This window comes from Chroicocephalus ridibundus, chromosome 9 (genome assembly GCF_963924245.1).
Source record: "Chroicocephalus ridibundus chromosome 9, bChrRid1.1, whole genome shotgun sequence".
In the NCBI taxonomy this organism is placed as follows: domain Eukaryota; kingdom Metazoa; phylum Chordata; class Aves; order Charadriiformes; family Laridae; genus Chroicocephalus; species Chroicocephalus ridibundus.
Genome location: NC_086292.1, coordinates 925,997 through 951,007, shown reverse-complemented (window position 1 = coordinate 951,007; position 25,011 = coordinate 925,997). Strand labels below are relative to the sequence as shown.

General features: G+C 51.2%; 1 protein-coding gene across 7 annotated transcripts in view; it reads right to left on the bottom strand.

The window, feature by feature from the left end:
- The window catches only part of LOC134520499 (H(+)/Cl(-) exchange transporter 5), a 40,720-nt gene that overhangs the window by 5,879 nt on the left and 9,830 nt on the right, over nucleotides 1–25,011 (bottom strand). For 5 of the 7 annotated variants that reach the window (XM_063345932.1, XM_063345933.1, XM_063345930.1 and 2 more), the window contains 8 exons: nucleotides 21,085–21,234; nucleotides 8,670–8,821; nucleotides 6,338–6,437; nucleotides 4,694–4,878; nucleotides 3,955–4,077; nucleotides 3,255–3,461; nucleotides 2,216–2,296; nucleotides 787–1,329 (listed from right to left, as the gene is read on the bottom strand). In XM_063345932.1, the coding sequence (XP_063202002.1) occupies nucleotides 787–1,329; nucleotides 2,216–2,296; nucleotides 3,255–3,461; nucleotides 3,955–4,077; nucleotides 4,694–4,878; nucleotides 6,338–6,437; nucleotides 8,670–8,821; nucleotides 21,085–21,234 (1,541 nt within the window). Of the gene's footprint in view, nucleotides 1–786; nucleotides 1,330–2,215; nucleotides 2,297–3,254; nucleotides 3,462–3,954; nucleotides 4,078–4,693; nucleotides 4,879–6,337; nucleotides 6,438–8,669; nucleotides 8,822–14,645; nucleotides 15,036–21,084; nucleotides 21,235–24,072; nucleotides 24,168–25,011 lie in introns of those variants that run through there. The other 2 variants (XM_063345928.1, XM_063345934.1) reach the window with 2 other exon arrangements.

The following is a 25,011-nucleotide window of genomic DNA, read 5'->3' as shown; positions in this document are numbered from 1 at the left end:
GTTTCACCTCTGCACTTCAGAGTCCTCTTCCAGGACTCCAAAAGCTCCTGTTCTTTGAAGTCAGAGCGTCTCCCCGCTTTCCTTTGCACATCTGTCATACAGCTTTCTCACAGACTTGATGATTGCCCTTGAATGCCAGCGACCACCCTGGCAACAATGATGGCCAAACCTCTGTGGTGGGGTCACCTTTCCGGACAGACCACTGGGGGCCAGTGGGAGATGCTCAGCTCCACCTGCTGGACCTCACTGCAGGACAGCCCAGCCCCAGGCAGGACGTCACAGCTCGGGAAGCCGCCCCCAGACAAGTTCAGAACCCTCTGACCAGGGATCAGCCGTGACCTGGCCTAGCGGGAGGTGTCCCTGCCCAGGGCAGGGGTTGGAGCAAGGCGAGCTTTAAGGTCCCTTCCAACCCAAACCATGCTATGATTCTACGGTAAGTAAGCATTTACAAATTACGATATTGATTGCTTTGCAATTAGCTATTGTATATATATCAAAAAGGCACATGGCAGGACAATTTAGAAGCATTCTGCGTTTGGCAAATGGACATGAAACCCTGAGACACCAGCTTCAGTCACTGCATCTGGCGCCCACACACAGGCTAAAAGGTTTCTACTGCCCTCGGTTACGAGGAACAGAACGAATAATTGCAGTCTATCACCTTGCTCCTTCTTAACAGAGCCTGGGGAGGAAAACAAGCCTATTTATTGAGCAAATAAAACTCTAAGACTTGGGGTTCCTGCAGAGGATGAGAAGAACATGAGCTCCTCCACAGGCAGTTCTCACCTTCATGCCAAAGGTGAAGATCGTGATGAAGACTTTCATTATAAGGGCCAAAGCCAGCTGCCACATGGCGGTGTAAACTCCTGGGCCAGCAGCTCGGTCTGGCAGGTCGTCCCCTTTGGTGCTGTTGAAATCGTTCACATACTCGCAGAGCTTGGAAGAGTCCAAAATCCCACAGTCGTTGAAGAGCTCAGAAATCAGCTCGCTGGTGCTCATTCTGGTGTACTCGTTGGGGAAGGCCAGAACGGCCGTGATGGCGGTCACTACAAACACCTCCAGCACAGGGTATTTACCAAGCTTGGTCGTCTTGCGTCGCCTGCACCAGGCGATGTTGCTGCGAATGAAGAAAGCTCCCCAAAGCCCACCAAATATTCCCAAAAGGATGAACGGCACAAGCTCCAGAAGGTGCCATGGCATGTGAAACTCCACGTAGAAGAGAACCAGGCGGCTGTTCCCAAAAGGGTTGATGGAGCGCAGGGTAAACGCAGCCACCAGAGCAGCGAAGAAGGAGCGCCACAGAGTCTTGAGAGGAAAGTAGTAACTGACCTATAAAGGAAAAAGAAAGCAGATTCGGTCACTTTAACACTTGTCACTACACCGATCACTGCCCAATAACAAAATCACCAGTGCATGAAGTAAAAGCAGGGACCGAGATTGATGCGCGCTGGCCACACACCCTCCTCTCCAGCCAAGCGCCCCAGGCTTTGTTTTGAGCTCCCGTTCAACGCGATTGCAACGACGGGCTGGGTCCCAGCCTGCATAACTCCAATGCAGCAAGTGCCCTCTACGATCCCTGAAGTGGAGGTGACTGACTTGGGTAATAAAAGCTGCTACAAATCAGCTGTGAGCTGAATCCGGAGAAAACTAATTGCCTTGCATGCTCTGCAAGGTCCAGAAGTGCCAAAGAGCAGTGCTTGCCATAGCTGCCACCACAACTACTGCTCAGCTGAGCAACACCATCCTGTTCCTCCTCCGAGCTAAGCCCTGAAGCAGGCAGCGGTGACCCACGGCATGTCTGGATCAAAGAACGAGGATCAGAAGTTCCTTGGGAAGGAAAGGCGTTTGACAAGCCAGGTAAGTTTGTTCCCAGGTCCCCTGGGTCAGAGCTGTCAGGAGAGTGGAGGTGACAGAGGCGGTGGCTGTGAGCAGTCAGTGTTGCCGAGCACGGACAGACCAGGGGAAACCAACAGGTTTATTGCAAAGCTACGGATAGACATCATCCAAAATAAATTCTCCAGTATTTGGAAGAATTACCTGAAACCCCAATAAGCTTTTAGGTTGCTTGGCCTTGTAAATACACCACCAATCAGTATTCAACAGCGTCTCCTTTCCACACCCAAGCAGTTATGAGCAGACTGTATTTTTAAACCAGCGGGGTCAGTTCTTGCAATAAAACAGCTCGCCAAGAGCTAATAGAAAATGCTGATGTTACCTCTTCCAGACTAAAGAGCACTCCTCCGATCGGTGCACCAAAAGCTACAGACACACCAGCAGCTGCAGCTGCTGATAAAACCTACGAGAGAAACCAAGGAGTCAGACATTTTCAGCCCCCGCAACCTTCCCCCTTTTCTGTTTGTCTTTACTTAAATTTGTGCGATTTTTATCTCCAGCGAGTGCACAGTAAGCCAGGGTCTGACAGCAGGGAAAACATGGAGTGAGCCGATTCCCTAGGGAGAAGGGTTGCAAGGAGCTACAAAAACATTGGGGTTAGCATTTCAGCGCTCCCTTCCCCAAACTAGAAGTGGCGTCACTGGCAATTACCTTTTGCTGTTTCAGCCGATTTCATGCTATGCGTTCACCTCAGGTAAAGGTGGAACAAAGACAGAATAGCAGTAATTTCACCCCCAGAACACTGACTTTTCCCAGATTCGCCCATTTCCCAGTCACACCGTTTCTCAGAGGCAGGTAACAGCGTAACTGGAGGTGCTGTGGGGCCACCCAAGCCCTGCCAGCCCACTGGTGGGTTCTGTTGGGTTTGGTTCAGCAGAAGGTAAAGTGGCCAATATGACACCACACATCTCACGTTAACCGTTCTCCAGTGACTTGTCCAGAGAAAAGTCTTACAGCGCTGCGAGGAAACGCTCATGAGCTTTGCGTTGGACATTAGCTTGGTTCTTACACCACCTCCACCACTGCGTCCCTGAAAGCAAAGTCCTTCATTCTACTCCCATGGCCCAGGTCCCTCAAACAGTCCCGACACTGTTTGTGGAGTTGCATGGCAAACACAAACAAGCGCTGCAGAACTGGGTTAGTGCCAGTGAACGCTCCCATCACAAGTGAGATGATGCCCTGCGCTGGGGAGATGCTGTGGCATCACTTCCTAACAGAGATGGCTTTTGCTCCAACTAGGTGTTGTGCTGAAGACCGAGAATATGCCAAACCCGAACAGTCTACACCCAGCGCAAAGCGCCAGACCCACGGCTCTGCCCACGCTGCCTCAGCAGCCTGACAACATCGGGGTCCCTCCGTACCTCTCTGCGTTTCGCTTCATTCTTCCTGTATTTGGTGAAGAGATGACACAAGATGTTCCCACAGCAGCAGGCGACGTGCACCAGGGGCCCCTCTTTGCCCAGGCTCAGCCCAGAGGACACAGCCAACACTAAGGTGATGGTTTTGATGATCAGCGTCCACTTGCCCAGGTAGCCTCTAATGATGAAACCACTTAAGATAGTTTTGATCTGGAAGTCAAGCACACAAAGCTCTGCAGGCTTTCATTCAAGCCCTGGGCAGAGCTCCTCTTTTACCAGGCACTCCCAATCCTGCCCTCAACTTTCCCTTACAGCTTTCAGAGTCCCTCCCCGCCATCCAAAGTAACGTACAGTCGGTAAAAACATCCTCCCTGCAAAGGCAGAAACAGCCATTTGAGTCCTTCCTTCGGGACTATTCTCCCTGCTGAAGAAAAATCCAAGGCTTGTGGAGCCTGTCTTACACAAACAGGGTGCTTTTGTTTGTACCTTCTCCAGTAAAGGCCAAAATACTTTGCTTTTTTAAAGGGATTGCCTGAAGACTTAAGGACTAGACATGCCTCAGTAATAGTTTGGAAAAAAGCATACATTAAGTCACCATCTAAAGTGCAAGGAATTATTATTCCATAGCAGGCACGTCTCGTCTTTGCATGGTGGATCCCTACCCCACCTTAAAAAAACCCATGTCGCTTCCTTTCTCACTCACCTCTGGGATCCCTGAGCCACAGGCGTAAGGAGCAAAGCCCTTCACGAGTAACACCGCAAGAAGGGAGAACAACAAGGCCCAGATAACGTACATGAAGTAGTTGAGAATGTATGCAAAAGCCCCCTGAAATGCAGAGGAAGTTACCCAGATTAGATGATTTCAACTGAGATCACATCAAAGCCGCGGGCTGAAGCCAGCACACGGGAACAGGTCACCTCCCATACGGTTATCAGCCAAAAGCGAGGAGAACTACAGTAAGTCTGAGGTTTCAAGGACAAGATTCATTTGCTGGGATATGAGAGTATGAACCAATCATATCTCCAAAGACCGTTCTATAAAACGGCAAACAAGGCGCACCAGTAGCTCGGTACTGGGATCAGTGCTGTCCCAGTCACACAGGCAGCTCCACCGGGGAGAGCTGCCAGAAAGGCACAACTTGAGCTCGCCCGGCATTCCTCTAAAACCTCGGTGGGCAAAAACCCTCCACGCAGCAGTTCTCAGACAGGCGGCTAAAACACTGGGCTTGTAAATGCAGCAACGTTTTGCTTCCCCCCGAGGACAACATGTAACTTGTTCGGGTTTATTTACACCCTTGGAAGACCCCAACAATGAACGTTAAACCACGGAACCCCCCAGAGCTCGCACTTCTGGCGTGTACATCCAGATCGCTAGCAAGGGGCGGTACAGGCTGGGGAAATGGGGCGTTTCAGCAGCAAAGCCAGCTGTCGGCACACGTCACCTCTCCATGGCCGAGGATCAGCTGGGACCAGCTCTTCCACTCGGGACACTTGTCTCTGTCCGTAAAGGTTGTGTTGGATTTCCAGCAGCAGTGCTCGTGGTTGAACCAGAAGCCTGCTAAACACACGCCTTCTTTCAAATCTGTCATCCAGTGGGCAGAAATGTCTATCAGACCCGCTAAGGAACCTAGTTTAAAGGGAAAAAAAATAAAATTTAATTATTTAATGTTATGTTAATGTTGGAGTCAGCCTTATACAGACTCCAACACCTGAAGGTTACAGTCTGCCCTACTAATTTTTGACTCTCCTACCAACAGATAGAGCAGGACCGATATTTTTGCCCACAATTAACTTTTATTCTATAGAGAGCTAAATGGGAAGATTGGCTTAAGCATATATATTGAAAAGAGCAGGTCAGGAAACAAAGCATGCCTCATAGTACTTCAGAGGCTGACCATCGCAAATGGCGCTCAAACCCACCCTACATCACTAGAAATGAATTTTTCTCAATTACACTGAATAAGTGCTTGTTCTATACAGCACAGCAAGCAGCCTGAGAGGCAGAGGGGGACGCACTGCACTGCTGGAGGACACAGACAAAACATGTCACCGGTCCCCGGCACAAGAGCTGGAATCCAAGAGTTACACTAACTACGCTAAGACTGTGACAGGAATAACTCTGAATCTGGAGAAAAGATTTCCAATCCCAATTTAAAAAAAAAAAAAAAGAGAGGAAAGTTACAACTGTGCCAAGTGAAACAAAGCAAGCAGAGAGCCACACAGAAAGTAATTCAGATTTTAGAAGAGGAACCTTCAAGCAATTCCTTATTTTTCTGTTAAGAACAACTCCTACAATGCCCACAGATGAACGCTGCAATCAGCTCCGTTTCAACGAAAATGGCACATCCGCGCAGAGACCAGAGACCTCTGATCTGCAGGAGCAGGTGCCAGCACAAGCTCCAGGGGCAGCAATAAACATTTAGCAAATCTTCCAGTTAATGAAATACTGGCGAGCAGCTTTCCTATGTAAATATTAACAGAAGATTTAATTTCACTCCTCGTGATGAACGCTTAGCTGCTTTCTATCGGGAAGAGCTGTATCCAGCCGATTTACTTCTGCACTGGGTCCAAAGTTTGCTTCTGAAGTCATTCCGAAGGTCCCAGCCAGCCAACCTCTGCAAGAAGGCCGACTGCCCAAGAAACACCTCTCACCTTTTATATCCAAGTATAGGAAGGAAAAAGAAAAAAGAAAATCTTTCCAGCAATCCTTGGGATTAACCTCTCCTTTGTCAGTGAGGAGCGTTCAGCAGAGATGTACAACGCTCTCCTCTGACCCACATTTGACCAGCTCTGTTCTGCCGAATTAATTATTTTTTATATTTCAGAGCTCTGTACCAGCAGATCCAGAGCAGTGTCCTGGATCGCTTTCAGTCTCAGCTTTGTATCTGGCTATTTACACCAACACAGCCTCAAAGCACATAGAAGTAATTCTCTGTAAATTGCAAAGCAGCAGCAGAGCCGTAAATACCGGTGCAGCCCCTCGCACAGCCCTTGCCCCAGGGCCAAAGGCTCCTCCCCAGCCATCTGCCCGCGTTCGTGGGAGGAACCGACTTTAGAGGACTTTTTAGACCGAGGTTTGCTCTTACCTGCCAACAACCCGATGAGGAGCATCAGCAACCAGCCCGAGAAGGCATCGCTCACGCTGTGTATCAGCGCCCAGGTGGACTCTTTACTTCTACTGGTGATCTAGAAAAGGGTTTTTCAAAAAGAAACAACAATCTGTTAAAGACACTGATCTACTTTGGTGTAAGTGCTGTAAAAACTACATGGTGAGGTGATCAGTGGAAGATTAGCCCCTAACATTGAAAGCCACAGCTATCACGACATATTCTGCTCTGAGGGGCGCGAGGAATAGCACCAGGCAGCGGCTGCTCCCACGGCTGGCGCAGCAAATGCAGCTCTGGGCAGCAGATGTGCAAGAACAGATCAAGGATACTGCCATCTTTCCCAGCAAAAAAAGAAAGTATTCAAGTAACACTCTCCTCCTAGATGTCTTCTGCACAAAAACGAGACAAAATTCTTCCTTTAATGTTTTAAGGCCATCACTTGTTAGTAACAGCCAGTTACCAGTATATCCCCATGCCACGCGCAAACCTGAAGACTGGGGAAACAGTTCTTTCACTTTGTCCCCAGCAGCTTCTGGATCCCGCCTGGCCAGTACCGATACCCACCAGCGGCGAGAGCAAACAGGGGCTGTCACCAGCCGGTCAGAGTCCCCAGCTACTGCCCCACATCTGCAACTCCAACCAGCCGTCGCTCTGAGCAGAGGGGACTCTGCCGAGCGCTGCTCAGCCGGGCACGAGGCAGGGCAGCGGTTTAACACCCGCAGGGAGGAACGGTGAGGCTGGAAGCAGGCTGTGCTGGTGGCACTGGGAAGATCTCAAACCGAGATACCCCAGGAGGGCGAGCTCCTCCTCAGGGGCTCTGGCCCCGTCTGAGGGCTGAAGCCTGGCAGTGTCGCTGCTCTTGACAGGCGGACAAAAGGGCGACAGAACAGCCATTGCGTGCCCCCGTTCCCCCGGCTGCCTCAACCCAGGGACACATTCCAGTACACCACTATTATTCCCAGATAAAAAGGCGCATTGATGCAAACAACTACCACTTGCTAAATGAGGAATAAATAAAGTAAGAATCCCTTCTGCCTGAATGAGCATTGCTTTTTCTCTGGATTTTTGTCTTTCAAACGCCGCATGGACCAGGAGTGGAAGCGCTGCTGAATCAAGGCAGGGGCTGGGGCGGGTGCCAAAACGATTTCCTTTATATTTCTTCTCATTGGACCAACCCTACAGCTCTCTGGCCAGCAGGAACTTCTGCCTTGACCCGATTTCAGCTTCTTTCGATAGACAGAAGCGATCTTTTTATACAAGCACCTCCGCAGACAGGGGACAGATCGTCCTGTTCCACGCTGATGGGCATCACCTATGTATAGGCACATCTGTGCCCGGGGCGTACGTGTGCGCAGCCTCGCGGGTTTGTATTCTTCATCCATAGATGGGGACAGGTTTTTGGGCAGGAGGCACTGGGAGCATGGAGCCCCTTAATTGGGTCTGTACTCGCTCGGGTTTGGGCACTACACTGTATTTATTGTATGTACTCACACACTGAGCAGGGCCTGCCTTCAGTTTGTGCACTGTTATTAAGACACAAGTTGTTTTGTGAGGCTCAGGAAAAAAAAAAAAAAAATTGAAGAATATTTTGGCAAGCAAATAGACAAGTTGAGTTCAGTCATCACCCTACAAGAGTTCTGCCAGCAAGGGCTTCTCGTGAATCAGGAGCATGCTGAGGACAGCGGTACTTTATTTAAAGCATCCCTTGCTTTCCAAGCAGATTCCTTTAATTGCAGAGAGCAGTGATGTTCCGGGAATGAATTCTGGAAGAACTGCACTTAGTTTTCTCAAACATGCAGCACAGAACAATTCCAACAGAAAGAGAATCGTTCACAAGTGCAATTGCATGAGCAGAAAACCAGCTTGTTTCTTTATCAATAAACAGGATCATGGGTGTGTAGATTCTTCCGTTAGAAACCATGCAATAGCAATGCAATTCTTCCAAGTAAGACACGCACCTTCCATGAGCAGGAGTGCAGGTTTTCCTGTGCTTCAGAGCCAAGCAAGTTTAACACGGCATAAGAAAATGCACCATTAAGTCATTTAAGATGCGGATCAGAAATCCACCAAAGCTTTTAAGTAAATAAAAGCCTTCAGAAGAGAAGCAGCAATTGATAGACTGCAGCACGTTCAATTTCTCTCAAACTAAAGATCCTGCAGAGAGGCTCAGTTCCCATCCCAAGGGCGATCCCTCCATCCCAGGTCTATCTCCAGCACATGCCTCCCCCGTCTGACAATCACAACTGGGATTCGCTCTAGCAAGTTAGTTACTCTGCCTTCGGTGCCAGCAAGGAGTAATAAGAATTTTTACCTCTCTGTGCCTGTCCCGGTCCCTGGACTTCTCTCGCACCCAATCTATAGTGTTAAAATCTTCGTAGGTCCCCACACCAGGAAGAGGTTCCTCCAGGAAATCCATCATTGTGCTTGTGCCGTTCATCCCTCCTCCATTATATGAGGAAAATCCTGGGGGGAGAAATTGAGCATTTCTTAGTTTTCACCCTTTTTAGGAAAAGAAAAAAACATCGCCAAAACGCTAACTTAGTGGGAAATCCACACATTTCAGCGGAAGCGAAGAGCTAATGAGCTGTTCCTTGAGCTAAATAGGCCAAGCAAGGCTCCGGGGATGACGCGGGCAGCAGGGCATGCGCTTCCCCAGCTTCAGCAGTTCACGTAGAGACGGGCTGTTCCCGGAAACGACTGCTCAGGAACCAGCAAAGTAAATCAACACTAGCATCTACGTGTTAACTTTTCCCTAAACCCAGAACTTTGAGGAAAGCAGAGGGGAGAGGGAGAGGAGAAGGGGAATATTTGAGCCTCCCAGCAGAGCCAAGGGGAGTCCCAGGTGGATGCGGTGAAGGTGAAAGCAGGAAGGGCAGGAGGGCTGTGGATGGGAACAGGGAGACAGGGGAAGGAAAGCATCTCACCCCCATCGCTGCGGGGGGGCTGGAGGGCCTGAAAAACAGAAAGCGGTACCAAACTGGGGCTTGCAACTGCCCTTCAGGTGAAACAAACTTGGCCCAATCATTCGATCTTCTATCTAACCGGCTCCAGCCCGTGGAAAACGATGCTTAGTGTGGATGTACGTTCCCCAGGTTTTGGTGACAAGACAGTGTCTTCACAGACAGGAGCAGAGAACAAGGCTGTGGGACAGGGTAACGCGAGGGCCTACAGAAACTGATTAATCTACAGCATGACAAGCGTGGCCAGGTCCAACTGAAGACCACAAACGAGGGCTTCACATGGTACAAGCCACGCTCCCAAGCAAAGCCTCCGGAGAGGCATCCCCCGGTTCCACCATCCTCTGCCAAGAAAATAAATCCATTAATCATAGAATCGTTGAACTCCTGGGGTTGGAAGGGACCTTGAAAGATCGTCTAAGTCCAACCCCCTTAGTCCTGGACCTCAGCATAGAAAATGGGTCAGATCCAGTGGATTAATGCTGTCTCCATGTCCCCAGGCGTTCAGTTCACGGCCAGTCCCCAGCCAAGCTGATGTTCAGCCCCCGCTGAGCGGGAGGCAGCAGAGCAGAACCTGCCCTTGCAGCATCCGGGGCAGTAGCCTTGGGCCTGCACGGATTTTACCTGCCCTGGGAAATCTCTTCCACCTGGAAAACAGCCATTAATCTATTCCTGCTTTCCTTTGCTCCTACAACAAAATACTGAGCAGCTTTGATCTAAAAGGAACCTATAAAACTCCCATTAATGTAACACTTGCTCCTTTAAAAGCAGGTTTCTTAAAGCCCCTTGCAAGCAGTTTGAGGAGAGTGTTGAAACACACCAAGGGAAAAACAAAACAAAGGTCTTTTAAACCTTATCCAAGGAAATCAAGCAGTTTTCTTGACAGTAATTGACATGGAACAAGTTTTTCTGTGCCACTCAGCCCAAACCTCATTCCTTTGCTTGTGCAAGCACCGAGGCCCCCGCTCCAAGTCAAACACCTACGGAACCCTTCAGGAAGTACTCCATGTATTTTTCTTTCTAAGCCACCAAATGCTGAAAGGGCAGAAGTTCCACGGGTTACTCCAAGAAACACTCTGTTACGTTTCGGTAGAGGTGAAAGGTGCCCTGCGGTCCATGATCCATTATGCAAAAGCGCCCTCAGAACATGCAGGTGACACTACTTTACGCACTGAATACTGGTTTTGAAGCTCCCTGAAGAAGGCTTTCATGCTGCTCTCGCTCCCAAAGGCTGACAGCTGGAGACCTCCCAAGCTTTACACCTGCTATGATGCTATCCGGGTTGTATTTTTTTTTTCCATTTCTAAAAACTAAAACCACGCTAAGGGGAAATCAGTTACAAAAGCACAGGAGCCAGGACGGGATGCTGGGAGCCGCGAGCTGGGAGCCCCCGCGTTTGCAGGACTTGGGCTCTTCAGCCTTCCCACGCTGAACACCTTTTCTGTTACAAGCAAACTGGGGAGAGAACAGCAAGTTTTCTACATCGAGCCTGGCTGATGATGGACACACGTTCTGGAGTTGGCCGATAGCCACCACGGCACCTTTGGCAGGCCTGGGCACTGCTGTCGTACTGGGATGCCCCTACGAGAAGCCCGCAGCGAGCTACCAGCCTACCTGCGGTGCCAACTTTCTGTTTAACAAACGGAGGAGCAAAGGACCCAACTGACGCACGTGAAGGGGGGAAGGATGCAACTGGTAACTGCTCCTTTTGCGCCCACAACCTGCCCCCGGGAAGGCAGCCCCCCAGCGAGACGCGACGCAGTCCTTGCACCCTGCATTTGGAGGGGGCAGAAGCAGCAGGGAGTTGCACAGATGAACATCCCTGACATCCCAGCTCTGAAAACCTTTTAAAAAAGTCTTCTCAACGTATATTGCTGGTGGGAAAAGGAGCAGAGCAAGGTGCTGCCGGCCAGCTAACACGCACGTTGAGCAATCTCCGTAAGCGGTGGCCAGCCAGCAGCAAACCAAAGGGAAGCAGAGCACGGAACATAAGCGAGAGGCAGTGAGAGACCGAACTCCTCAGCAGCCCATTGCTCACCTGAGCTGGGAAGCCCGAAATAACCACAAACCATTCACAGCACACCAAAGCCACTTCTACCCCGTATGCTCTGCGCAGCAAGCGTGACTTCACGTACTCCTGGTAATCCATACCAGCAGAGCACACACCACACACGCTCTTCCTCCAGCAATACCGGCTGCAAAGCGCTTCCAAGGGTGTACACACGGAGACACGGGCAGGAGAGGAAATCTAAGCACGGTTCTGTGAGACACTAAGTGTTTACAGTCATCCAGATGAAAAAAAAAGAAAAAAAAAAAAAAAGATGCAAACCCCAAAATCCAGTCAAAATTGAAAGGTGGTGGGGAAGAGGACTACTAAAACTCCCATGCAGAAGAATAATGTTTAATATTTCATTTAGCTTATTCAGGGTGCAAATACCACTAGGCAAAGATGCCTTCGGATGGGGAGAAGTAAGGAATTCAAACAATCGCTCTCTACCCCATTGTCTAACGTCAAGAGAGGGGAATAAAGGCCCATGATGTTTTCCCAAGCCATTTCCCAGACTGGCACAGCGGCCTCTTAACAGCAAAAAAGATGCAAGAAAACAAGATGAGTCATATAGCATAACTGACAGCTACCACCAAATAACCCACTTTAAAAAGGCTCCTTGCTTCATTTGGGACAAAAAAAAAAAAAAGGTTAACTGAAGTTCTCAGAGATCTTCCTAAGTGGTGAGTGCACAGAGTGCGAGCCCCACCAGCCCGACTTGTGCTGTAAAGAAAATGGGGCGCGTTTGCTGAGAGCCAAGAGGAATTACTCTGTTTTTAACAACAGTTTTCACTTATGAAGCCAACAGCTTGGAAATATAAACTGGCATCAATGCTTTCAGAGAGCGCCCCGGTCAAATATCCCCACTGGGGTTCCCAAGCACTGTCCTACAAATCCGCTGGACCAAAAGCTCCTTGAATAAATCGTCCTAATAACAACAAACAACCGAGTTCAGCAGGTGCAGTGCTCGCATACCTGCAACTCCTCCTGCAAGCCCCGCGTAAAGCCATCCGGGTGGTGCTTCCTCACAGCCTCTCAAAGCAACCAACCCCCTCTCAAGCAGTTATGTGACAAAGGGGACAAGATGGGGCATCGTCCCAGTCAACCACAGCTCAAACAAGTCACACCTACAGTTCAGATCTTCACAGCAAAGGCCATGGACGTGGAGACCATGATCGTAGCAGAACAACTGAACCAGGGAGACAAGCCCGGGTTTGATCCAGCGCGTCACCTCGATGGTGGCACCGGGCTGTGAGCATGCCACTACCTCCCAAACCACCCAACATCCCAACGCCTATCCGGGCCAGTCTGTGGCATACCAGACACTCTCACCATGGCCACCAGCTTGCTCACCTGGGTCCAATTCCCATTTCCAGGGTCCCCTCTCACATTACGGCAGACTTTTGACATCATCACTTAGATAGTGGCTGCTTTTCTGGGAAAGTAAACTATAAATTTGGGGGTGGAAGGGTGGTTAATGACTGTTGTTAGCAGCATAAAGGAAAGCCAGCATCCATCCAAGCATCCACTTTATCTCTGTCCCCCAGACAAGGGAACCACCGTCACCACATCACTTTTAGAGCAGGTTCAGACGTCAGCGATGAGGCGGCTCTGGCAGGGGGGTCTTTGAGGCCTTGCTAAGTGTGGGTGACGGGTTTCTACTAAGCCCAGCGATGCAGAGCACAACCCTGTGTCTACATTGAGAAACAGAAGGTGAACGACTGCCTCTGCACACCCACCTCTCCAAGCCAAGCACCCAGCCAGAAGAGCTTGCTTTTGTTTCTACAGAAATGACCCTACTCTTCCAGAAGTGCAACAACAATTCCTGTCTGGCTTTCACTGGCTTTTCAATTTATTCTGGCACACCTACCATAATATTTCCTAAAGATAAAAGGATACAGTTGTCCTTAAAAAAAAAAAAAAAAGTACTAATACAGCGGTGTTAAACCTAGTTAACTGAGACTACTTTGAGAAGCATTTTCTGCAAGAAGAGGAGATCAGGGTCATTCCTTGCTCACTCTTCTGGAATAACTGCCCAGAGCAGCGACTTTTAGCTGTCCTGGGAACACCCTCCCAGCTCAGAGCTGCCCCAGAGCCACAGGAACAAAGACCCCGAGGGGACACTCGGCACCCAGCACTGCCCCAACACGGGAGAGGGGCTGCAGGCCGTCACCCCTCAGACCCACCCTGCCGTACAGCACTGGGGGTCCCGCGGGTACCAGCCCCACGGATCCCATCCACACCTCACCGGCAGCTGCTCGGGGCATCTCGCGACGGGGCTGAAGGGATGGTGTGACGTGACCCGCACACTGGGGACCAGCCTGGAGCCTGCTCCTCTCTCCAGCCTGGCCCCGTCCAGCCCAGCCTGCCCTCCCTGCAGCAGCAGGGCTTGTATTACAGAACCCCGCGGTTCCAGCCATGCACGGCAATTTCACAGCCGGGTAAGCGGGTAAGCAGTCCATTCAACAGAAGATAATGAGAAAATGTCCTTATATTTTTTTCCAGGAGTATTACTGAACTATAAAATGGCTGACGGGCATAAATATTTATCAAGATCATATTTCTTGCCTCAGCTTGTTGCAAATCAAGGATCCTAGGATAACCAGATAGGAATAAAGGAAGCAAATGAGCTCAGTAATACCTGGTCAAAAGATGATCATACAGGTCTCCCCAGTTCCTGATGTACAGATCTCTAAATCAGTATTTAATGCTTACAGACAGCAAGTCAAATGTGACCTTGTTAGAGATACAGTTCATTTTTTAAACACAGATTTGTTAGCATTTTGATCACCTCTTCTCCCCAAAATGGGTTAATGTTCCACTTTAGAGAGTCTGCCTGGCTTAAAAAAAAAAAAAGAAAAAAAAAAAAAGGCATCGCTTGTGCGCTTGTTAAAGTTACAGGGCTGTGCCATTGCAGCGCAGCAAACCCCCAGGGCTTTATGACTTGTCCTGCCGGCACAGCAAGGTGACAGCCAGGCACCCGGGAGAGGTCTGCTCCCCTTGCTCTGGCGAATCTGGAAAAAGGAAGGGGTTTGCGGACAAAAGGGAGCCGGGCAGTAAACAACCAACCATTACACAGCAGAAATCCAGCAGCAGAAACCCATCGGAAACCCAGCAGCAGGAGCTCAGCAGACCACCCGGCTGCTCCCGGCCCGACCACCCCTCCACCCCCGCGCAGGAGCGGCTCCGGAGCCCGGTGCCAGCAGTTCGCCGCCCCGCAGCCCCCCAGCCGCGCTCCCCCTTGGCTCCCGTCCCCTCTTCCTCCCTGGAGGGGTCTCCTCACCCTCGCTCAGCCGCTCCGGAGCGCCCTGGGGAGCCCATCCATCCCACGGCCACCCGGGTGGAGGGCCGGCGTGCGCTCCTTCGTCTCACGGCGGCACTTGCTGCATCCTTTCGCTCCGGACTTGGCCAAAGCCGAGCCGGCGGCGGCGCTGGGCCCTCCCCGCACGCCTGGCGCGGCGTCACCGTCACCGGCGGCCGTCACATGAGCTGGCCCTTGCACCGCGCTGGCAGGGGCAGGATTTGCGCCGCACGGGGAGAGGTCCCGCCGGCAGGCGGGGAAGGACCGGGCTGCACCGGCGACGGCCACCCCCGACGCCGCGAGCGGAGCCCTCGGGGCGCCTTATCCGGTAGAACGTATTCCCCGGGACTAAAACGTGCCCGCCCGCCGTGCTGCACGGCTGGGGAGCGCAGAGAGCCGAAGCCGAGCGCGCAGGGGCTGTAGGATGGAGAGCGGCTCGCTGCTACCGCGGCTCGCTGCCGGGAGGGCGAGAAGCCGGGCAGGCGAGAGCTGTGCACGCACATCCCCCTCACCCCCACGCACCGGGCGAACCCCGCACCCGCCCACCGCACCCAAGGTCTGTCTGGGGGGGGGGGGCACACCCCAGAGGTGAGCACCCAGTTACCCCAGTCCGACGGGCGACGCTCCCAGCACGCCAGCCTGGGGCAGACCCTGCTCTGCACCCAAGGGGCTCGGCCGCCCGGCCCAAGGCAAGCTTCAGCGCAGGAAAACCCGCGTTTACCATTGGAGCGTCCCGACACGGGTGGGTCAGTCACAGATGTGAGGAAAACCCCCCTCTCTTTTCCCACCTTGCTGGCATTTTGCTTGCTGACTGGCTGGTGGCGATGCTCTTTGCCCGCCGTCCTCCCAGGAGGCAGGCAGGCTCTGAATTGTCCCTTTGTCCTCCCTCAGAGCTGGCCCCAACCCCTCGGGGCCCCAGGAGCACTCTTTATCTCCCCATTCAGGGTACACAAGAGCTCAAAGGGGCTGGTGATTAAGTTCTCCTGGCTCCAATTTGCTAGAGATAGCTTGTCCTTTAGACACTGTCTGGCGGCTCTGAAACACTACACCCCGGCAAACGGCGACTTTGGGCTCACCCGATACGCTGGCCGCTGGCCGGGGGCTGCTCTGACAACCCCAGGTCTCTGTCTGGAGGTCAAGGAGGAAGGCGGGCAATGAAAAAGCCTGGAGAGATATCTCCAGCTCGGGGATCCATCCCAGAGGTTGGCCCTTTGGCACTTCCATTAGTGGAACCTGCCAGCGGCGCAGCAGCTGAGTGAAATCCCCCGGCTAGCATCCTCCTGAGAGCAGAGCCAGCTGGCCACCCCCATATTGCAGATAGAAACACCACCCACCTCCACTTCCACTGCACAGAGCATGTATGGAGAGCTTAGACAAGGACAGGGCTAGTGGATAAAAACAAAAATCCACATAAACCCAAGCTTCACTAACCCTGCTGCACTTTGGGGTGGTATTTGTTGCTATTGCGATTCTCAATTCTTGCCCTTAAGAGCCCAAAGAGAAAAAGCTTTCTTAAATCCTACAGCAAAAAGATGTTCCAGCCTTTGAAACATTTTTAAGTCTTCCATCGAAAGAAGGGGGGACCACAGTCCTGCCTTTGCTCCCTACAATTTAAAGCACATCCGGAGACTATGGTGATGGCCAGACACGTCTTGCTCCTCCCCAGCCCAGTGTCTGCTTCACCGCCCCAAGGAGCGGAGAGAAAAAAAGCACAAAATAAGCCAGCACCACTGCTTAACTTACCCACCCAGCCAGAACTACTGTAACCCACTCAGGGGAAACCATTGGCAGTTTAATACTTTTGGAAAGGGATATCAAGGAATTAGGAATCTGTACAACTTAACCTCATAACACACCCCTTGACAGAGGCAACCCCTCATCTAGGGGATATTGTTGCCCCAAAAGCAGATCAGTATGACTTGGAAAGGCGGTTGTTCCAACAGATTTTGCTAAAGGAATCAGGCCTCACAAATCTTATATTAAAAATAAATGAATAAATAAAAATCAACAGGACTGCAGATATAGCCTGACCATGTGTTTGGGTATCTGTGAAGCTTTGGACAGAATTTTCTTTAGAAGGTCTTAAGCAAATTAAGCTCTTGGGGAGTAGCAGGGAAAGTTTTCTCACAGAAAAGCAACTGGCTGAAGACACAGGATGTTGAAGGCATAAACTCCTGTTTTGGAAACAGGAGGAAGGCAGCACTGGAATCCCATTTGCTTCTGCTTGTACTGGACTATTCACTACAGTTCTAAGCGTTCTGGAAAAGTGGTGCCTACGCTTAGGGTAACTGGCACTGGGTAACCAGCATCTCTTGGGCTGGCTCTGAAGGACCACAGCTGGACTACCAGAGAGCAGAAGCAGCTCATGGCCAAAGCAAGGCGTACAAGGAGGGGGAAGAGACAAATGTAAACAGTGTTATGCACTAAATCAGCATGTTTGACTTAAAAATTCAAGTGTCTGCAGATAATGCCCTGCAAGTCATTGCTCCATATTTGAGAATGGTCAACAAGGAAATAGCTTTTTAAAAAATCCCTTAAACTAAGAAGCAGAAAAGAATTACTGCTGTAGAAGTGCACCTTGAACATCACGTGTAGTTCTGGTCACCTCTACTATGGCACAGAAAGGAGGCGATGCCACTAAGATGAAACAACTTCTGGGAAGCATGGCTGTATCCTTAAAAAGACCGTGCCACCCCATCGGCCCTTTGGCCAGGAGTAAAATCTATACTTTGACAACGATTTTGAGAAAGCACTGCTAAGGTTCACTTGATTACCACAGTACCAAGACTACAAGGAATACTAGAAAAGTATTGGGGGATTTTATTAAGGAGCCAAGTTTGATTCCCAAGCACAACTTAACAGCGTGGGGAAAAAAAAAAAAATCACGGAAAGTCTTATCTGTTACCTTTTATTGACGAAATGCTGAAGTCCAAAGCAGAGAAGATAAGAGTGAGAGCGGGACCTGGCGGTGTTGGTTGACTGTCGGCTGAACATGAGCCAGCAGTGTGCCCAGGTGGCCAAGAAAGCCAATAGCATCCTGGCCTGTATCAGCACTAGTGTGGCCAGCAGGACTGGGGCAGAGACTGGGGTGAGGCCCCACCTCAAGTGTTGTGTCCAGTTCTGGGCCCCTCACCACAAAAAAAGATACTGAGGGGCTGGAGCGAGTCCGGAGAAGGGCACCGGAGCTGGTGAGGGGTCTGGAGCACAAGTCTGGTGAGGGGCGGCTGAGGGAGCTGGGGGTGTTCAGCCTGGAGAAGAGGAGGCTGAGGGGAGACCTTCTCGCTCTCTACAGCTCCCTGAAAGGAGGGGGTGGCCAGGGGGGGTCGGGCTCTTCTCCCAAGGAACAGGCCATGGGACAAGAGGAAACGGCCTCAAGTTGCGCCAGGGGAGGTTTAGGATGGACATTAGGGAAAACGTCTTCACCGAAAGGATTGTCAAGCACTGGACCAGGCTGCCCAGGGCAGTGGTGGAGTCACCTGTATTTAAAAGCCGGGCAGACGTGGTGCTGAGGGACATGGGGTAGTGGTGGGTTTGTCAGAGTTAGGTTGATGGTTGGACTCGATGATCTTAAAGGTCCTTTCCAACCTAGACGATTCTGTGATTCTATTCTACGATTCTGCATGCAATCCATAGCGAGTTTTCAGCAATGCACACAGCACAGGAGCAGGCACGAAAAGCCCCTGCAGTCCATTTTAAATCATTTTGACTGAGACAAGTCTGAAGAACTCAGAATATCTACACTTTGGCTCAGCCTCTTGAAGAGCTCTGGCCTTTGGGAAGCAGGTGCATTCTTGCAAGCACCAGTTAGGAACAAAGTTTCATAGTCAGTCTAGATCCTACCTGAAGATATGATTCAACACAAGCATCCCGTGTTCCAGGCAAGGCTGGTGGCTCCCACTGGGGACCTGACACAGCACAGAAGTCCTGTCACTCATTAGTCAAGAGCTCCTAAGGAAAGCACAGAGGAGCACCGTCTGCCAAATGCACTCCAGATTCACAAATCTACCAAGCAGCAGTGACCCTTCCTCCTCTGCCCCCTGACAGGATCTATCGGCTCCAGTTCTGGCTGTTTTTTCAACTTGAGACACCACCACTCTTGCAGGAGAGTGACAGTCTTGGAGAAGGCGGTAAGAGAGGGCTGGGTTCTGGTTCCAGAAGGTGTCACTAACTCACCCCCATCCAACGACACAACAGGCAGCAAAAGCGGCAGGTTCCAGCCAGAGGTTTGGAGCTGACTCCACCACGGGAGAACCTCAGTTCCCACCTCTCCAGCTCCAGTCAGGCCTGGGCCACCATATCTTCAGGTTGCACACCTGGCACCCAAACATTCGCCAGCAAACGCTTCCTGAACTGAGTAGGTGAAATTTGTAGAGTGAACTGAAACCAGTATTTTGGCAAGCAAGTCTTTACCCTTTAAGATTTCCTCTTTTGCTCCTTCTGTGTCAACCCCCACCGTGGACTTAAGCACCCTGCGACTTAAGCAGAGCCTCTTCCAGGGGAACCACTCCTCTCTGCCGCCGGCTTTAGGGCAGCCCCTCCATCACCATCACTCACATGCCAGCGGGGCAGACCCTCGCTTTTTGCACAGAAGTAGCCACAGGCCTTCAAACACCCTGAGCCAAGATGGGAAACAACCAAGTGCTGCTTCAGGCCAGCAGCAACGCTGGACTCGGCTCCAGGTACCCACCGCTGCTTCTAAGCTTCATAGAATAACAATGTCCCTACAAGAAGTTAAAGAATTTAGCTCCTTCTCTCTAAATATGAAACACAAGCACACATTTAACTTCAGACAGCTGGTACCCCAATGGCCCCCACCAGCAGGAAAGAGAACATGAATTTACAATTACATTACCAGCATCCATAATGTGATTATTTCTGTGTACTTAATTCTGCACATACCAATAATTAATAGCTCTTCAGAAGTAAATTCAGTCACAAGTCATTATTTCAAGCTCTGTGCAGGAGATCTGAAGTGCACCCCCCGACGTGCCCAGTTCTGAAAGTCACTTCCAGCAGCAGTTCCGGCTGGAGCGCGCACACTGCCCAGTCCTGCCCGCGGCTGGTCCCTATGTGCCAGCCACCCTCCTGCGCCTTGGACGGAACCCAGCAAACAACACACTTGGGATGCAAATCTTGCACCTCCCTTTGTGCACAGACAGAGGGTTTTTAACCACAAACCAGTGCTTATCACTCACAGTTAATGCAAACGCTACAAGAACAGTGACCCTTCCTCTGCTTGAGCCTGGAGGCGGTGGGAGGAACCAGGCCAAGCAGAAAGCAATCTCATGCTCCTTACAGGGACTCCAGCAGCAGAAGAGCTGGTCGTTTCGGGTACTGACAGGCGACATTTGAGGAAGTCTGGCTTCATTTGCACTACCTGGAGGCAGACCACATAGCTGAGAAGCAAAACCAGAAGGGTTTCTTTTTGCCTTACAGCAAACAGGGATGGGGGAAGAAGAGGCTGAGAAGGTTTATGCGAAGTCAGGAAGACTTGCAGTCTGCTGTCCAAAATTAAGTATTTTTGCTCTTAAACTAACTTACGATGATGCACAGAAGACAAATCTTGTTGTGCAGTGCCAAAGCTCAGCGAAACCGTGCAGACTGATCTCTCCCCCACTGATTTCACAACCCAGCTCAGACCAGAGGAGGCAGCGACAGACACGTGGTGGCAGGGGAAGCCCAAAGTCTCAGGCTGCATGCAAGCTCAGCACCAAACCCCTTCGTGTCGATACATTTTGAGATTCTCTCCACAACGGACAACCTTTAAAAGTACAGGTGAAGAAGGAGGGAAGGGGAAGGGAGAGTCTCTGTTCGTATCAGGAATCGCTCTGTGTGGTCGTCGCTGCTCATCACACTCACAACGCCTCCCTCGTGGCACGACCAGCCCCTTCCCTACCGCAGGTCTTTCAGAAAACTCCAGGAAGAACTATCAAGGCCCCAAAAGCAAAGCAGTGGAGGAGGATATGCTACATTTAATAGCAAAGTAACGACGTGGACAGCTAAGAGAGCAGTTTTCCCCTCTGACAGGATGCACACAGCCCGAGACCAGGCAGCTCGGTGGCTGAAGACAGACAGGCAGCGCCTCCCCACCACAACGAAGTCACACGCTTCTTGTAATTGCCATTTATTTTAAGGAGATTTTCTACTTTGCACAGAACACGCGCCTCCCTCCCACCAGCCTCCGTTACAAAGCAATGCTGGGAGCCAAATGTGGCACGTGAGCAAGCACTTGGCTGTTCTGCAGGAGTCTATTCGTGGGTGCAACGCACCGCAGAATCCTGCAAACTATTCACATCGGTGCCATGAAACGCAAGACCCGTCCTAGGCAGAGGCCAGCGGGACCCATACGGAAAATATTAACATGAAATCATACCGAAAGCCATTACGAAAAACAGAAAGAGGAGAGATGCACGGGTTTTACCTCCCATCTCCCTGTCGAGTGGCGGGTCATCATCTGCCATGGAGAAGTCCAGAGATGCTCCTGCTATTTCCAGCATGTCTTCATCACTAGTGCTGCTCTGGAAACTCCCCCGTCGATAGCCTTTCTGATCCATGGCCAGAGCTTCCAAACCTGGGAGCAAAGGGAAAGTTTTTAGGGCACAAGCACGAAGATTCACTTTCTAAGCCAGCTGCACTGACGCCCACTTGGCACTTTGTCCTGGAGACCAGGAGCCCACACTGCTCTTCCCATGGGAAGGAGAAATGCAGCGATACCACCTGAAGCTTGGGCTAGAACAGGACAAAGCTGGATGTTCACAACTCTGGGCAAAGCTCTTGCACTAGATTTCATATTGCCACATGCCAGAGCCAAACACAAGTCCCAGTATGGCATCTGAACTCAACTGGACAGACATTCAAACACCACGGCGTTACGGTGGCAGGTTCTTACAAGAGAACAAGTTTAGAAAACTTTGCACAGCCAGGCCCCACAGAGGAAAATCCTTCGACAAAAAGGGCTCCTACACACATACCCTCTACTCCTCAGTCCACCGCCTGCTGGAAAAAGGCTCAAACTGGTTTCTGACTAACCAGCTGCCAGCCACAGGACAGGCTTAATCAAGGCAACGAGACCGACGAACTGCAAGCATCCACCCCAAGCACTAGAGACAGCCCCATCGCCGCTGCCATGGCCCAGGTGCACTGTCCCGTGTCACCCACCGCCACGGCTGGCACTCGGGCGCAGCAGAGCTCCGCTGGAGGTGGCACAGGCATTGCTTTGAACATGCCGTGTCATACAAAGTGCACTGTCTGATACGCGTGCACAAGTTAGCACTAACTTCTGCGGCTACGATCCCAAACACAAGAGCAGACCAAATGCCTGGTATAATGTTTTTCTCTATAGAAAACCAATTATATTTCCAAGTTCTTGGTCTAAAAAGCCTCTCAAGGTATTTTCTTTTTCTCCTTTGTATTTCCCACAAAGCCTGTGAATCAATTTCTATCTGCTGATCACTACCAGACAAAGCAATTAGGAACCCACTCTAAGAGCACGTAAAAAATTACTCAGGTCAGCACCACATTAGACAAGGCAAGTGATATCTGCTGACGTATTTTTAAAATAATCTCCACGTGTGTTCTCAACAGGTTTGCAATGATTTTTTTTTCTTTTTTTGACCATTTCACCTCCCACGGTGTCCTTGTATTTACTGCTAGAGCTTGGGCGAAGCCCACCACGCAGGAAGGATCCTCGCAGCACAAAAGCGGCCGTGATGCTCTCCAGATGTGCCAAGCTCACCTACCTGTCCTCCTCTCAGCTGGGGGCAAGCCATCAAAACCACCCAAGTGAACAATGATCCTTAACCACCTGCACACAAAGCTGCCAACTGCAATCTGGAAGTGTCCTATTAAACTTCCCAAATAACCTGAATTAAGCCCCCTCGACCTGCTGCTGGACCTGGGCAGCAAGGAGCTGCCGGCATCAGACCACGACACAAGACCCGTCGTCTCTCCCGCTATTCTCTAGGGTGGCAGGGAAACTATAAAAGCACAAGCTCTGAAAACATAACAATAAACTAAATTGGAAAAAAAAAAATCGTGTCTCAGCCTCAAAAACAGCTCTTGCAACCTGAAAGTGGGAATCTTTTTATCTTAATGAGAAGACAGGCCGTGTTAGCTTTTCTTTTGCAAACATATTGTTCAAGAGAATTACAGAGGAACCAAATATGCAGCTCAGCCTTATTTCAGGAAGGGAAAAAGCCAGCCAGCAATTGCAAACAGTATGAATTACACACTCTGCAGAAAGCACTTCCTATTACAAAAAAAAAAAAAGCCCCCCCACCACACAAAGTCTTGGCATTGTCCGAAGTGACGCACTGGGCTCTTCGCTGAGCCTTCCTCTGTGGAACACGATGTTACTTAACTTCTAAGCCCTGTTTATTCATTAAACTGGTGCAGAATACACCAGTAAAGAAAGTGCTGAGCTCCGGCTGAGGGGAACTGGGTGTTGGGGAAGGCACCGCTTCCAGCACACCCCCAAAGCAGCGGGACGGCGCGGGCTGCAGCCCTCCATCAACCCACACGGAGAACCCAAGGCAGGAGACACTGGGGAATTCAAAGCTGTTACTTGTCAGCTAACAATAAAAATAATTAAATTTCATTAAAGCGCTGTAGTACTCCTCCAGTAAGCTGCTTCCAGGGCGCAGAGTGGAGGCCAGCTCCCAGCCCAGGAGGCACGGATGGTCTGTTCACCCTGGCAGAGAACTGTAGAAACTCTGTGCACGCGTGTCACAGCGCTTGTCTGCAGCACAACAGGGTTTTATAGGTATTTTCCAATAAGACTCTGTATACGTATAATATATGTGGGAGGCAAAGTTTAAAATATGTCAAATGTTCACGTATGTGCTTTGCACAAAAAGCATAAATTCGTAGCCCTGCCAGAGGCAGAGTCCCTCAGCCGACAGAAGGCACGGGCACCGCCAGCACGGGCACCGCCAGCACGGGCACCGCCAGCACGGGCAGCCACAAGCCCCTGTTTGAAAAGCAGAAACTGGAGCAATGTCACCTCCTGCTCGCCCCAATCCATCCCCAAATTGGTTCTCATTTAGAGTTTTAAAACCCAAAACCAAGCCGAGAAGCACACCACCTTCCAGTTGCAGCAGAGCCCAGGCAACACCCAGAGCGGATGAAGCACAAAAAGGACAGAGGAGATGACAATTCCGTGCTCACTTCCCTCCCGAGTCCTAACGCAGGCCCTGGAGCCACAGCTTTAAGTCACTTTTCCTTACAGGAACGCTCCCTCTACGGGCGAGCAATGCCTCTCCAGGCTAAACCATGTGCATCAAAAAAAAAAAAAAGACTTCTCATGCTTATCTGTGTTGATAATTTACCACAAGACTTCATCAGGCAAGGGCTGCTTCTTTCCTCCCAGGTCAGAGCATGCTCCGGGATGCCCCGGCAGCAGGGTACGTACCGAAGGGCTCCTGGTGCCCCCAGCGCTTGTGTGACCAAGAAGCCATCCTTCTCCAGCTGCTCCCGTCCACCTCCTCTGCCTTCTTCAGCCCGCCCTTGCTTCTCCCATCGCCCTCAAGCAAAGGGAAGCAACGAAGCAAAACCTGACGGGGTTGGCCCCACGACGCCTGGAAGTGACTCAGATGCCAGCACTCGCAAGGAGGAAGCTGGAGCACCCCGCTGCAGAGCAGAGCCTGCCCCAGCCGCGATGCTTCACCCTCGCAGCGCTTTTCCATCAACACCAGACATTCCAGGCTTTTCTCCCCATTTCGCGCTTCGACATCACCGGCACACCCAGCAAATCTGTTCCCCAGCCTGGCTGCAGCACCCGTCCAGGTGCCACCACGGTCACCCCTTCCTCTCTGCAGCCAGAGGAACGGGACTGGCGAGCTGTGGCAGCGGCGAGCTCCGGCACAGGCAAGCCATGGCACCGCCACCACCACTCTTGCCCCTGATGAGCCCCCAGCCAGCGACGTGGGGGCTCAGAGCAGCCCTTCCAGCACACGGGTCCATCGCTTCCCGAGTCAGAGCCTGGTACAAGTTCCTGCAGCATTTCTCCATGTCTCCACTGAGACATGGCGCCAGAAGAACAAAACTTAAAAAAAAGCAGGGAGTCACCCCGCCTTCGTGAGCCGTTGGTGGTGCGGGGGACGGAGCCAGCTTAGCACCCAGCAGCTACGGGATGTGAGAAACCACAGCCGGGGTCACAAGACCGTCCTTTCTCCAGAGTCGAGCAAATCTCAGCTGAGCTCTGACAGCTCAGGGCACTTCCTCCTCCTCCCCAGCCCCACAGCATCTCTTCGCAGGGGCAGGCACGTCCCTTCCCACAGTTACCAGATCCAACGGTACACAAAGGAAAGGAAAGAAAAATATATCATTTAGCCATTATGTCAGTAACCGG